Below are 16,496 nucleotides of genomic sequence, written 5' to 3' on the forward strand. Positions count from 1 at the left end.
GTGTGTGTGTGTGTGTGTGTGTGTGTGTGTGTGTGTGTGTGTGTGTGAGTGATGTTTTTGCAAAAAACACTAAAATTAATACCAGTAGAAAAAAAATCAGTAAAAGAGTAAAAAAATATTTCAAAAGTGTATTTTTTCAAAAATGAAATTTTTGCTCTAATGTCATTGTTGTTCTGGAGGTGCGATTTGTAAAAAGATAAAACAGTAGAAAATAACTGAATGTGTGCTCACTCGTTCTCACAGAGGGCCAGTCAGATCTAGAAAAGTATTAAGTTTGCATGCAATATTCGTGTACTAGTTTTTAGTAGTAGTTTTGTCAAATTATCGTCTTTAATTAAAGAACTATTAGTGCCATTTTAGAATTTTCATAAATACTTTCTTATGCTCACAAACTTTTTAAAAAATCCTTGTGTCCTTGTATATTTTAATATCGGTAAGTATCAATAGGTACAACCACCTGCGTTGTGTTGGCATCTGACGTAAGAGTGCTCACGAAGCAAGCCTCGTGAGCTCGAACATTGTATTAGGTGAGCATTCGCTCTACTCACGGACGGATTGAGGTATAACTATATTAACCGACTTTGAAGAAACGGTTGAGGTTCTGATTTCTTCGCCTTTGTCTATCTATGTATGAAATTAAACTAAAACAGTACGCTGTTTTGGACAAATGTAGATATTGCGATCAAATCACACAGCTAAGGTTATACAATTTGTTAAATGATAATAAAATGAAATTAGACAAGATTTTGTGGCGATTGTTACACATTGGAAATTATACTGTTCTTTTCGGATCTAAAATTGCGCATATTTGTTTTTTCAAACAAGCCAAACGTGACGAAAATAATACATACATACCATTTTAGATCCGAAAAAATATATTAATTTCCAATGAAATCAACCAATCAATTACTTTTTTCGAGTCAAATATAGGACTTCTAACCGAATAATAACAAGGTTCAGTGATTAATTTAACAAGTTTTTTATAAAAATACTTTTTATTTAAATATTTTCGCATGTATTTTGTTTTTAATTATAATAAGTCGTACTTAAATTATTACACGTATAAAATAACTATTATATATAAGTACGAAGGTAATCTAATACTAGTAAACCGATATATTACGTCGAAGTTGCGAAGCCAAATTTCCTTAAAAGCTTTTCTGTATTTTTTAAAACTATTAGTCCCATTTTGAGGTTTGAAGGCTCTTTTGTTGGTCATCAACAAACACTAAGACACGTATTATATTTAATAATACGTATCCATACAATAGTTAACGAGTTCTTAGGTTTTCGCGATTGTTACACATAGGAAATGAAACTATTTTTCCGGATTTAAATCGCGTATATTTGTTTTTTTCAAACAAACCAACGTTTCGGGTCCTTTACAGGACCCATTGTCACGATTGACTGAGATGGTAGAGTCATCAACCAGTGATGTCTAATATTAATGCAAACAACCCTATTTTTTCACTATAGTTACAAAAGTTATTAATTAAATATCTTATTTTTAATTTTCCAAAGAAACATTTCAATTGAACGCTACATTACGTTTTACAAATTATTTTATTCTGTGAATGGAAAATATCGCAGACTGCAGACTTGTTTACTCGACGTTTCTGCAGTCTGCGAGCATATCATGTGTTAACCTACACATTCAATGAAGTTTAACAAACTTTGTGTGAAAAAACAAATATACGCGATTTAAATCCGGAAAAATAGTTTCATTTCCTACACACAATACTCGATGATATAGACTAAGCTTGTTGAGACTAAATTTATTTTTACATACACTTTGACAATTTGAAGATGGGTTAATTTTTTACTCCTTTAATTTCTGGTTATGTCTGTTTCATGTTATATTTTGTTTTTATTTTTAGTACCGTTACGGGAAAATGGAAAACATGGATAACTTAGACGACACGGAGAATCATGCGAAGGTTTCGGACTCCGCTTACTCTAACAGTTGCAGTAATAGTCAATCTCGCAGGAGGTAAATAATAAATTTACTGTTTGAAATGTTTGAAATGGTGATCAGATAAATACTATGATTATTTTCTAGTCACAGCTCGAAATCTACTCACTCCTGCAGTCAATCAAGTGGTAGTAGTGGATATGGAGGTCAACCGTCGACTTCCAGTTATAGGTATGTACATCTACATCACAACCCGTGCTAACACTTCTTTGAGAAAATCGTGGAAATAATAAGGCAAATAAAATGTTAGAAAAACAAGCTAAATTTTTTTGGAACTACCAGTAAAAACACTACAAGTCAGCCCCTTGAGAAAAGAAGTAAGAAGAAAGAAGTGAAGAAAAAGAAGTCGTTGCATATAAATTTTGAGGCTCCGACGTCGACAGAATGCAGGTCTCTGGTTGAAGAGCCGATTGCTGAGGCTGCAAACGAGGAAGTGTGCATTGGTGGGTAGCTTTCCTTTTGTTATTTTACTTCCAATGTACTGTGTGCTATCTATCGTCTATTGTTCCTCATGATTTGAGACCTGGCCTTATACTGTTTGTTCTTGTTAAAAATAAAAATACCGGGCGAATTTTTCCTGTCGCTCACTCCATGTCAAACCGTATGTATTTATTTCGGTAGAAAACTTAATTGCTGATTCCAATTTTTTTATTTTTCAAACGCGTCTACACAAGATTATTATTTATTATTTTAATCTTCCCTTCGCCTCGGACCTCTGTGGAGTACAGACGTGCTTTAAGTCGAAATCTGTAGCTATTGTTTCTGGAAAATATATTTAAATTTTTCACAAATAATTTTAGTGCATATATTCGGACTGCATAAACATTGATGTGCATTGGTAGCATTGGAATCTCCTCACACATACCCGTCTATATCGTACGTCACTAGTAAGATTTGTTGTGTACGTGTACTGCAGAAAGAAACAACATCAGACAACGCTACGGTGTGACATATTGGTAATTAAAGGACAAATATATTTCCGCCGGTCTCTCTAGTTTCGTAAAGTAGTCAAACAATAGGGAGGTCAAATTAAGCTGGCGACTACAAACGTCGTACTAAATCATCGATTATCGACCAGTGAAATGACCCCTTAACTCACGGGTACATTTTTTACTACAACGGATTTCTGGTATTACGTTCCGATTAACAACCGGCCCCGACAGTCAACATGCCGCTCCGTCGCTCCCCGGCCCCCGCTACGTCTACTAATGGTCACACGTGCCCAAATACTTCAGTTGCAATCGAATGACTCAGATACTCCTTCGGAGCGCAGTGGTGGCGGCTCCACCAATATTCGCCCCAAGCGCAGGCGCGAGCAAGATGATGATGTAAAAGACCTTAAATCCGAAATGAGAGGGTTGTTTACAAACTTAACTAACTCTTTTAAATTTTTATTGAATTGATATTCAATTATTTTTTGTGAAATTATTCCACTAGTTTGTTGTAATCATTAATACAAAGATCGAACACTCAGAATAAATCCCTTCGATCCGGTCGGATTCGAACCGACGTCTTCTTGCATACCGTGTCAGACGCTATACCAACTAAGCAACGGAACGAACCAACGGACCCAACGAATTTTTCTATGTGCTTGCGTCGTGTCTTTGTATTTGGTTTTTCAACGACTTTTTAGTTAACTAACTCTGTTGAACAACGTTTTAATGAGATAAAACAATAAAATAATGACTTTCAATTGAGTTTGCAGTTTATGTCTGAGAAATATGACGCCGTTCTCGAAAAGCTCCAAAACCTGGAGGAAGACAGAGTAAAGGAGAGAAGACATATTCAATTTTGGAAGATAAAATAGAAACTTTAGAGCGCAAAATTAAATCAACAGACATTGAAGTTCGTGATGATCCAAGGCTGAAGAATGATGATAAAAAACTGGAAACTAAATTAGAGATGTATGAATTAGTTAAAGCTATAGCCAAATCGGTGGATATAAACCTACAAGTCTCTGATGTTAATGATATCTACAGAATGAAGTCCAATAAAGAAGTGGTCAAGCCACTAATAGTTGAACTAAACAGCGTTATGATTAAGGATGACACGCTGAAAGGAGTTAAGAACTTCAACAAAAGGAAGATCAAAAGAAGAGAAATTTGTTCAATTTCTCACACTCAACACCTGAAAATTTCTGGACTGAGACCGGTATTTCTATCAGAAACCCTTACAATGAATACTCAAAAATTGTTTTTTATATCGCGCGAATTTGCTCGCGAAAATCAATATTCGTATTGCTGGACCTCCAGAGGGGTAATATACTTAACGCAAAACTGAGGGTCATCCGTTAATCCGCATCAACTCGGAAGCTGGAGATCAGCTCTTCGATTTGACCTTTTATTGCTTAATGCTGTTTTTCTCAATGGTACTAAATATATATAATGGACTTTATGCTATCTTGTTTAATAATTTGTCTGTACACACTAGTCTGTCATTTTAATAACGTAATTAACTTACGAACAACTTTATACACACATCTTAATCGCTCTCTCAAAAGAATACAATCATGATACTCAAGTTTTATACAGGTGATTTTTTAGTCATCGTCCAAATTTTTCCCAGCCGCTAGGTATCATTCAAAGACTCCATTTTCGAAAAAAAATTTATAGGTCTATTTTCAAAATGAAAATATTTATTCCGAAGTAATACTCGACAAAAATTGGTTACCAATTTACACTATTATTATTTACTACGACTATGCGTCTATGAATGAATGCCATACGCTAACCGCGCGGATTCTCCAATCATACGCCAATCAAAGCAAAATGCCGCCACCGCCGCCGCCCGCACCGAACGCTATTGGCGGCTGTCACTTCAGTCGTCACACGTCCGTGTAGCGCTTCGTACGTGTGTGCAACGCTATCTCGCTATTGAAAACGCATTCACGTGTCACTATGTATACAAACCGCGAGTACTTTGAAATGGTCAAGTGCTATTTTATAAGTGATGAAAGCCTAAACGGAACCCAGAGACTATACGAGTCAGAGAGCATTCCTCGCCTTCGCAATTATGGAATAGCAAGTCCTACAGTCCCCAACCGCCAAACGTTTCTGCATGTCATACAGAGGCTTTTAGACCATGGCCAGTTTACGATGCCTTCACACGCCCAAGGACGTGGTAGGCCGCGACTGTCCGTGGAAATCGAAGACGAAATCTTCGATTTTTTCGAGAGAGATCCAAGACGAAGTACACGTGATGCAGCTCGACGGTTCAACGTTAGCCAATACGTTATAAGTTAGAATTGAAACTAAAAATTGTAAGTGCATTTGCACAAGTGAAAAGTGACACTACAGTGCTGAACAAAATACAAGACAATATTCAAAAACGTGCAAGAATCTGCTTGGAGAGGAATGGTTTACATTTTGAGCAATTATTAAAATACTGTTAAAGTTGTTACGCTAAGGTAATTTTTATTTGATTTTAATTAAATGTACATAAGTTGATTCAAATTTTTTAAATACTCCTTATTGCAAAAGGCATGGCCTGCTTTTATTTTTATACTTCTGTGTACGATACGAGTGTGGACTACATTTGTCGTAAATCGATGTTTTGTTTAAATTTATTGATATTATTATAAAATGTTTCTAGTTCACTAATAAAAAATACCACGTGCGTAGATAACGAAAGGGCGATGGGAAGATTCTTTTTTTATTACTTGCTAAATACTAATTCGTTACAATTCATCGTAGGAAGCGAACCTTTAATTTGTTTGTCTCACAAACAAAAGTAAAGATTATTTTCTTTTGTTCTCTACACAGGGTAAAATTTTTAGTCATTTTGAAATTCAATAAGTAAAAACTTCGATGGCTTTCGGTAACACAACGCTTTAAATGCGTAGAAGTTAAGTTCGGGAAACGAACTTTCCTAATTAGGTGTGTTTATCAGGTGCATTATTTTTATCATTATTTTGTAATAATATCATTAAATTTTGTCAAACCTCTAAAACAATTTACTTATAAATAACTTCCGCTCTCGTTTTCGTGCGTTAATGTAACAAAATCTTGACTTGAATTCGAATTAATTGTCTACATTCTAAAATAACATCACAAAAGCCTTTTGTAACTTGACGGTCATAAGCCCGTGAAAGTATGAAGGGAAAATTTGCAACTTATGTATTTTATCAACGACGCGGGGGGTGGCCTAGCGCGCATATCGAGGAGGCTGTCCACACGCGCGCAATTTTTTAAAACAATTTTGCGATGGCATATCTTAATTTTAGTATTGATTTACACTAAAAGGAAAATTTGCGCATGTTATATTTTCACTAAAGATCATAATATGAAAGTATGGACGATGACTAAAAATTCATTCTGTATATCATAATACACAACTTATTACAACAAATCCACACTACTACTGCCATAAAACATATCTAAAATGTATCATATTACTTTAAATGCTGTAACAAAGTTTGCCAACTCAGTTGAAATTTCGTTTCAAGTTCAGATCCGCTATACCTGCTGTAAAAATATAATGACCAACTGTATCTATCCCAATAGAATTTGATAATTTTCATCGCAAAAATTCTAGTTTTATAGATGAATTGTTAGTGTCGAACTCTTACTCTTGTGAACCTGAATAATGTATAAGTCTAATACCTGTTTACGGAAACTGCCTTAAAATATTTATTCAAAATATACGTAGCGTTTCAGCTAATATGTCTGGACTTGTTGTGCTATTATCTAGAATTAAACTGATACAGGACGTTATAATTCTGACTGAGTGTTGCCTCTCTTGTAACCCTCGTATTCCATCAATAGTTGGGTATGATAATTATGCCTCAAGCACAACCATGAATCAAAATGACGGAATAGTAGTGTATGTTAGGAATGATATCAATGATGTTATAGTAACTCAACTTGCAGTAATGACCTGCAGTAATGGACGCGAATTGTATAATAATAAGGATTGGTAGTGATACAGGCATCCGTGCTGTTTATAGAACTCCCTCAATCAGGGACATTACTAATTTCCTGAATTCTGTTGATCTCATTCTAAGAAATAACTCTTCCCTTCGAAATGTAATAGTCGTCGGAGACAACAATATAGATATAGCAGAGGATAATATCAATAACAACGCAACGGTTTACTTGAATCTCATGGCCTGTCATGGTCTTTTACCAGCCCACACTCTACCGACCCATGGCAAAACTTCGCTTGATCATATTATTCTTAAGACTTTGGACTTAGACAATCATTTTCAAACTTTTAACTATTCTTATATCTACAAATGCCCAGGTGTAAATGCTGCTTTTGATTATTTCTCGAATTTATTAACGAGAGCTATCCAAATGTGTTTTATTACATATGTCATACTATGCCGCCTGAGAATTATCAAACCTTGCATAACCCCAGGAGTCCTAAGGTACATGAGGAGTAGGGATCGGATGTAAAGAAAAGTAAAAGCCTCCCCTAAAAACGAAATACTCAGTATTACATTTAAAAGATATCGTAACTATTGTAATAACTTATTAAAAAACCTTAAAAACAATACGAAAAGGACGTGCTTACTAAAGCCAAATCAGATCCTAAAAAAATTATATGATGCTATTAAAAAAGTTTCACATATTGGCAAGAACTGTTCCACTGTCCCAGATTTACTTAAAACGGGAACCACCCCTGATATTGCCGTAAATAAAGTCAATACCTTTTTCGTTAATCTAGGTAAAATGTAACACATGGATTTGCCGGATCATCCTGTAACGATAGACCCTTAAATGTGATAAACGTTGATCCTTGCAATTCTATGGTTTTGATGAATACTGATGATGAGGAAGTGTAGCAGATAATCAGTTCTTTGCGTGCTGACTGCGCAACTGGGATTGATGGAATCTCACCTGGCATATTGAAACAATACAAAAACATATTAGTTCAACCTATCACGTACCTTGTCAATTTGAGTTTGTCATCCGATGTGTTTTCCCAATGTACTTAAAAAAGCCTTGGTTTCCATATACAAGTCAGAGGAGCGAGACTGTGTTGATAACTGTCGTCCTATATCTATCTTGCCAGCCATGTCTAAAATATTAGAGAAAATCATAAATATACGTCTCAAGATATATCTTGAAACCAATAATCTCTTATCTGGCATGCAGTTTGGATTTCGTAACGATATATCTACTGATGACGCGTTCACGATCTGATTAATCATATTGTGGGGCCCCTGGACAATCGCGATAAATGTGTTGCTATTTATCTTGACCTGGCTAAAGCCTTCGACACGGTTTCCGTTTCCCGACTTTGTAGCAAGTTTAAAAGACTTGGAATTAGAGGTAAACCACAGGAATTGTTTGTGAGCAATCTTTCGAATCGCACACAATGTGTGAAAATTGGCGAACATATGAGTGAAGATCTTCCTATAGAATGTGGTGTTCCTCAGGAAAGTATATTGGGTCCCACACTGTTTTTGGCTTATATCGATGATGTGTGTAATGATGGATTAGTAAATGGTAAATTAGTGGTATATGCGGATGATACTGCACTGATATTTACTGCTGGCACCTGGGAACAAGCGGTCCACGCTGCTCGAGTTGGCTTTGATGCGATATCTGGCTGACTCTCTGATAATTTACTAACATTAAATGTCAATAAATCAAAATTTTTAATATTTAGTATTTACAAACCAAAAGCTTTACACTCATTTTCAATATAATTGCCCACAACCATGCTGCGGTCAGTGACTTAGTGACTGTCCTAAATTGGAAGCATCGTCCATATTCAAATACCTGGGACCTGGTGTGATCTTAGATGAAAATCTGAATTTTATACCTCACGTTCAAAATCTAGCTAGTAGAATGCGTAAACTTATCTATGTACTCAAACATTTAAGACATGTGGCTGAACCAAGTACATTACAAATGGTATGTTTCGCCTTGTGCCAATCCTTACTGAGCTACTGCATTACGGCGTGGTGAGGTTCTTCTAAGACTCACTTGTTCGCAATCGAACGTGCTCAAAGAGCAGTTTTAAAATTATCTACCTTCAAGCCCTATCGTTTTCCAACCAGGGATCTATATGAATACTATGAGGTACTTACCGTACGCCAACTTTTTGTCCTCCAAACAGTATTGTACTCACACATAGACGTATTAACGTAATTCCCCGTACAGAGTTATCTGCAAAAGTTCTTTCAGTCAAAAATTCTTTTACTTTTTAGGACGTTTCTTACTTAACAAAACTAATAACCTATTAGCCATTGATAAAAAAAATATACGAGTGTATAAAGACGGTTTCTAAGTGGCTCATGAAACTCTCATATGAAGAACCAGAAAATCTTCTATATACAGTCAAGTAAGATAATGTCTTTGTAAACACACACATGTACTTGCACATTAAAATCCCTATCCCATGGATATCGACACATTCGTCCACTTCTCACTCTACTCTGTTGTTACAAATAATATTGTTTTTCATTATTGTTACATTCGAGCGTTGAACTTTATTTTACCTGTATAATAACGTCCGTATAAAATCATTTGGATTATATCTCTGTGACACTGGAAGGTTGCTGGTACTTAAAGGACAAGTTTTCTTTTTTTTAAGTACTTACCATCTTTCATATGTTCTGATACTGGCTGTACCTTTTATTTTGCACTTTTTATACTTTGTAACGTTTATGTTCCAAGAATAAATTTATTATTATTAAAAATAATAATAATAATAATTAATTCTTTAATTTATGTGTATATTATTATTATCCGTTTTACTTACCGTGCCTGTAAACTTACGCTGCGTGTACGTGTCATGCTTAGCTGTCAAGACGGGCTGCGCTCTCAGTTTTGTTTAAAAGAAGAAATATGTACCAAATTTGTATTTGGCATAGATTGTTTCATTGTGTCCGGTCAAACATTGCATATATATATATAATACATGGCATACAAACATATTAAAGGTATATTATACATTCTTTGTCTATCTATGTGCTTTAAGAAATGACGCTAATATATAATATAAGCGTTATTTCTCGAACTAAACTTTCTGCTACTTTTTGAGGGGCGGGGGTAGTACTACAAGCAAACAGGTGCACTCAAATGCAATATTGAATTATGTCACTATAGTCTCACATAAACAAAAGTCGACAACACTAGCTTCTTTTTACAAATACACAGATCAAACACACATTCATGTCATGTCCGTATACAGAATAGGCCTATAAAAATAAATCGATTCTCATAAATATACTAGAGACGGAAAGTTATCGACGTGACGGTGTCGATATGTATTACGTACTGGTTAATCACATGTATGAAAAATATAATTCCACCTTTGGCTAGGTTGAATGTAGAGGATTTCTTTTTGCAATTTTGAGTGTGGTTAACAGTGGTATTGTTTTACTTGTATTTGCCAGAAGAGATTGCCCATTGACTTACCAATAAATGGGTGACAATAAATACAGTCCAAAGTCTAATCCAAAAACCGCGAAAAAATGTCCGGAGTTTTTTTTTTCAGTTTACGGCTTTTCGCGGTCGGCGTTGGAGTCAATGAAAGGCACGGCTGGAGTTAACGTTAAAAATAGAGAAATAAAAAAAAACTAAAACATTTAATTTAAATTGTAAACTCATTGCAGTATGTATTGCTTTATTTTGTTTGCCACAAATTAAAGGCCCAAAAATTATCCATATTCAGCTTCTACTGGAAATAAAAAAAATGCACCTTATTTAGTTTCTAGTGAAAACTACTGGAACACAAGAGTGATGGAGTAGTCTGAATGGCAATATTAATTAATTTTGTAGTATTATGTTGAATTTTATACGAATTTACTTCAAGTAATAAGAGTTGTGCAGATATTTAGGTACATACAAATATTATAAATGTGAAAATAGCTGTGTCTGTTGGTAGTTCTGACGTGCTGTAAGAAATGTATCGATGTTTCGAATTTTTGGATTTCAACTAAACGTAAACTCAAAGTTTCATAATCTCGAAAACCGATTTATAACAAAACAGTAATGCTTTCTGGCGATTTTGATTGCTTATTACAAATAAAAGTTTAAGTAAGTTTGTTTTGTAGTATTTCTAAAATAATCTAAAACATACATTTGGGATTACAAAAATTCGAGCAAATATTATTTCGGGCAAATGTATTTTCGGATTACTGACTGATAACTCCAAACAGTAAAACGATTACAACAATATTTTGTTAGTTATTTATTACTAACATTTAATTTGTAAAATAATGACGCTTTATCATTTTAAAAATAAGATTAACATTAAATCAATTCCATATTTTCTTTGTTCTAAAACAAAACATTTCAATCGCTTGTGGTTCGAAAATTGAAATTGACGGAACGGGTCTCTTTCGCGCGCGCATCTTTTGAGCATGTCTTGTGTAGGATATGGACACTTAGCTATTTGGTTATTTTGATTGCTTTTGTAATTTATGTGTATTGTATGTAAGTATGTACTCGTATATGTAATTTTTTTCTTACAGTACTTGATGATTTATATTAAAAGAATTACAATTTATTTTCATTATTTATAATTTATTACATTATTATTTAATATATAATACGACGGAGAAATCAATTTGAATAAACTTCGTTACGTAATCTATTGATAAAACTCGGAGCTAAAAAGCACGTTCGCTTCTCTATAACGAAAAAACAGCGTCCATGAAGTATTGCCTTTTTTGTCTGTGGTTGCCTATCAGTAATTAAGGAACTTCACATGCATGCTTGTGTCAAATGCTCGTATGTTTTCAAATATTTTCTATGTAATCGATAAATTTAATCAATGTGATCATTATGAAAAAATGTGTTAAAATAGAAAACTAGTAATTAATGTAAAAAAATAGACGTACAAATGGAATGTAATTCCATTCTTGGCTAGACTGGATGTAGCAGAAATTTTTTGCAAGTTAGTATGTTGCAAGACGACATATTTCGTGGACACTTGACGCGGTGAAATCGATAATGCAAATGAAAAAACATCGATTTGAAAGTAGTGTTTATTGTGCTACTGTTGTTTTGCGCTTGTACCTTGACAGAGGGGATTGACTATCAATGACGCCTCCAGTCCTATAATGCTCTAAGGGGAATACGATAATATTTTTTACAGAATTTTAATTTACAATTTTTTATCAAATTATATCAAATTTTAAATACACAAGGGTTCGGTTTGATGTGAAATGAGCGATGTGTGGTTGTATTTTTATTTTAAAAATAACAAAGTGTTGCCTGTGATTTTAGGTTCGTTTGTTCATTATTTTTGTGGTTACGTTAAACCATGGCTTTATCGGTATATGCGGCTGAATACGAGCATAGAGTATACCCTTCGACTGACAGGATGATGCCCGAGTTTCACGCCTGGCGTTTACAGGTTGTGGGTCTAACTAAAATAATGCTCAGTTTCGCCACAAGAAAAAGCCTCGTTAGCTAGGATGTCATCGTATTAATTGCCAGAGTGAGATTGAGCATAGTCTGAAGAGAGAGAGAGAGAGAGAGGTAGTAGAGCAGCGTCTGAAGTTTATATTTTTTACTTAATACAATAAGAAAACTGTTTTCGATCAACCGTTTTAGATTGGAACTTTAATTCATTCACTCTTCGCCACGACCTAACTAACAAAAAAAATTATGTAACCAAAATTGTTGTTTATTTTCTAAACAGTCTTGTTGTTATTTACTTCAGTTGCTTTATTGGCAATTGACAAAAATGATATAACAGAGTTTCTTGCCTTTAATTGTCTCCGCGAAAAGTGATCTACTTAATTAAACTTTTTAGACTAATTATTATATCACTGCATTACAGAGCGCTTGGAGATCGATTTGCGACTTCGTGTCAATTTTACATAGTACCATGCTCAAAATATACTTTGTGTAGGTACTGCAATCCGTGTTTTGCAGTCCTACAGGTGTGCAGGTAGACTTGACGAGGAGGTAATGTAATTATTCAGAGGTATGCTTATTATTTCGTGTCATAAGTGTATGTACACGTTGGTTTGAATTAGATCTATTGAGTCATATTTTTTCAGATAAAATGAAATATCAATGCGTTTAAATTTAGTTCATGTTTATCTTCCGTCTGTTATTTTGTTATGCAGTTGTTCCGCCAAAGTCATCACCGGCTCAAACGCGTATAGAGAATGGACCAGAGACTGTAGAACTGTCTACACTAGAGTGGCGTAGCCCCAATGATGATGTGAGTCCTATTTGTAACCTTAACGATTTTATATGTAAAGTAACACCTCTTACATTTCGAATCTTTCGATAGCACTAATAAGTTCTAAATTCACAAGTTTTTGAGGTTTCGAGCCGATGTAATAATGGACTCTAAAGGTGCGTTGGTACTATTTAAAATCGTTGTATAATTACGATTCCTTTACTTTTATTTCCTTTGCTTATCTATTGTTTTCGATGTTGGTATGCAATGTTTTGTATATAAATATCATTCGTTGTTAGTCTGTTTCAAATTTGTATGTTGGATGTCAATGTTATTGAACTTAATAATAGTTGAGCTTTGTATAATGTTCATACTTGCTATTATAGGTCCGGCCATGTATCAGTGCGTTGCTTGCGTCCGAGAGTCATCCAGTCTCCTGTCCTGCTGTAAGTATAAATCTTCGCTTAGTGATTCTTTTTTTATATTTTCGTACGGCAAACACATAATTTTTTATTGTAAAGAAGGTACATATCTATCCCAGCCCCCGTAACAAGGCTACTAAATTGAAATAAGCGAGCGTTATTGGCTATCTCAATCAGATCTAATTTAGATTGCCAATAGCGCGCTCTTATTTCAATTTTATCGCGCGCGTCGCGACTATTATTCGTAGCCATGCTACGGCAGCAGGAGTGGTGCCATTTCAATTTGAAGAAAATGTTCCACCTCTATGAGTGGCAAACTAGGGGACACTTACACTGGCAAACAATTGTATCCACGTGCAAGTGGCAAGTGCCAATAGCCTATTGATATTTGCTAAGCTAATAATGCACCCTTAAGTATCGCAAATACGTTGCAATCCATAGGACATAACAATGGCTTTCTAAAATAGTGGCCTATTTTAATTATCTAATTCACCAGGAAGATGTTAAGAAAAAATTTAGACGTGTTTGTCGCTCAAAATTGACATATCGTAGGCCATTCAACGTTGTCTTGTGATTATTTTAACAATGAAAGCTCATTATCCTATTTATAATAAAATTTAGTGTTTTTAGAACAAATCTCAGTGATAAGTCCAAAAAGGAACTATTTTGTATTGGGCCACTATTTTTGACAAGCAGCGAATAAGGTTTAATTCTCTTCGTGCACGTGATCTACCTAAATTTCAATCCGAGACACAGCCCTGTTGTGGTAGAAATAAGTACCTACCTACGCGGGTTCTGCACAGGCATAGGACACTACCAAAGACCACCGGTTTTTTTTTACCAAAATAGTGTGAAGAAATACTAGGTTTAATGCTTTTGTAACTAATAAATATTAAAATAAATAGGCCTTGAGATTATGTTGTGAAATATCTATGTATATCTTATTTTTCCAAGATGTAGAAAACAACTAGAGCGTGTGACTCGTGAGTTTCAGCACAATTTTCTGTGCGATTTGAACCGTTAGTATAGAACAGCAGACTTTTGTCTGGTTTAAAATTAAAATTGTTTCATACTGTCCTGTACTACTCGCTGAGTTTTTGGGGTCAGTCTATTATAACTATTGGCTTATTAGGGCAAATTTTGTTTCCTTGGAGAGGCGTAATGTTTAAGAATGAACCACATACTTCTCCATATTGTGGCTGAACATTTGGAATCTGTTTAATTTAATTTGTTTTGTTTTGTAGCTTTTCTTTGCCTTTCGCTTGAGTTTGTTGTCGTGGATTGTTTGTTTGTTAACAATCTTGAAAAATACACACATTTTATGGAATATATTATTGTTTTCATGAGACAATAGAAGCTCTTGTTAATATGATTAAGTGCTCTCCAAAAAACACGTACCTAATTAACACGTTTTAAGATTATTTTTGCCACACAATATGCTGCACGAGCATGCTAAAGACATCATAACCAAGTCAAGTCGTAAATAGGTATACAACGCATTCGTGACTTCCATTCGCCGACGTAGTGGAGAAAGTTGCAACTACGTAAGCGCTGAATAATTTCTCACCAACGTGACGTTAACATCGTCATTTATAGATCCATAAAATCACATACATACATATAAACATAAAGTCGTTAAAAATTGGTCGTAATTTTTCGTTCGGTTTTTATTTCTTACATTGAAAAAATTCTAATTTTTGCAGGATGGATTCTTTTGCGAGATTTCCATGCGTGACGGTGTAGTCATGTACACAACGCCATCTCTCACCACAACTCTGGGATACCCTAAAGACATGTGGGTCGGCAGGTCCTTCATAGATTTTGTCCACCCTAGGGTAAGCTGTTAATAAGCCACTCTGTGTCTCTATATTTTTTTGGTGATCTACATTGAATATTAATTTTTAAACCCATTTGTGGAATTTAGTATTTCCTTATAGCGCGTTTAATTCTCGGATTTCTTTGGCATTAGCTTTAAACAATTATATGTTAAACGAATGACAACGACGATCGTGCTGCCCTCCTTGTCGTAAGTACCGCATTTGCATTTTAGTAACTTTCGAGTTATTAGCTCCTAAAGTTTTTTTACATATGAAAAATATAAATTTTTGCTTAACAATGTAACTGAAATTCAATATGACATTATGGGGTGTAGATCTCGTTTAACTGCCCCTGTGGCCGAACCTTTAACCTGGTAACCGCTGGTGGTACTGGGTCCGATTCCCAGGCCGGGAGAAATATGTGTGTGGCCTACATTTATTTCTCTCGTGAGTTTGGGTGTAATTTGTGGTTGTCTATTGTGGTCCGTGGCACCCACGACATATTAACAAATCTGGAATCAGCTATAATAATAATACCAGTAACCAATTTCGCTAAAAATGTCTCGATTACGCTACTTAGCGGGCATCTCGTTCGTTCCTTCCTCGAACTTGCAAGATGTTGAATGATCTTCCTCCTGAAGTATTTCCTTTGCGTTATGACATGAGGTTCTTCAAAAATCGTGTTTACATGTCTCTCAAAGGCTGGCAACGCGTAGGCGGCTCATCTGATGTTGCAAATGTCTATGGGCGATAGTGACCACCTCCTATCAAAAAGCCACTTGGCTTGTCTGCTCGTTTGCCTTCTTCTTTACATAAAAAAAAGTTATGACATCGAGGGCAGCGCAGTGATTCGGCGCTTAACACAATGACCGCTTGATGATGAGGTCCGATTTAAGAAACGAATTTTTCCAAATAAGATGGTGATCTTTTTCTTATCCTATCGATGGCATACACTATAATGCTTGCCAACGTGGTGAAAGGATTTGTCAATCGGCGTATGGTACTCGTCGACTGTTGCCAGGGTATGCCAGACATACAAAAAAGGAATGGTATGTCTCGGGCGGGCAAGCTAAGCACCCGAGTAGGTGGTGGTTTGGGCATACTAATGGTCGTATTCCAGAACTCTACTCAATGCTCAAGTCAGGACTTGAGCAGACTTGAGTATGATTTCAAGCACTGGAAATACGA

The 16,496-nt window shown here is 35.2% G+C and overlaps 1 protein-coding gene across 9 annotated transcripts in view; it reads left to right on the top strand.

Moving 5' to 3' along the window:
- Window positions 1–1,901: 1,901 nt before the first annotated feature.
- LOC113239710 (period circadian protein) overlaps window positions 1,902–16,496 on the top strand; it is a 48,337-nt gene continuing 33,742 nt past the window's right edge. For all 9 annotated transcript variants that reach the window (XM_026476802.1, XM_026476810.1, XM_026476845.1 and 6 more), the window contains exons 1-6: window positions 1,902–1,990; window positions 2,060–2,143; window positions 2,255–2,415; window positions 13,011–13,108; window positions 13,456–13,515; window positions 15,195–15,326. In XM_026476802.1, coding sequence (XP_026332587.1) covers window positions 1,902–1,990; window positions 2,060–2,143; window positions 2,255–2,415; window positions 13,011–13,108; window positions 13,456–13,515; window positions 15,195–15,326 — 624 coding nt within the window. The remainder of the gene's footprint in view (window positions 1,991–2,059; window positions 2,144–2,254; window positions 2,416–13,010; window positions 13,109–13,455; window positions 13,516–15,194; window positions 15,327–16,496) is intronic.

The sequence above is a fragment of the Hyposmocoma kahamanoa genome, unplaced genomic scaffold (genome assembly GCF_003589595.1).
Source record: "Hyposmocoma kahamanoa isolate Upper Pololo Valley unplaced genomic scaffold, ASM358959v1 100021, whole genome shotgun sequence".
Taxonomy (NCBI): domain Eukaryota; kingdom Metazoa; phylum Arthropoda; class Insecta; order Lepidoptera; family Cosmopterigidae; genus Hyposmocoma; species Hyposmocoma kahamanoa.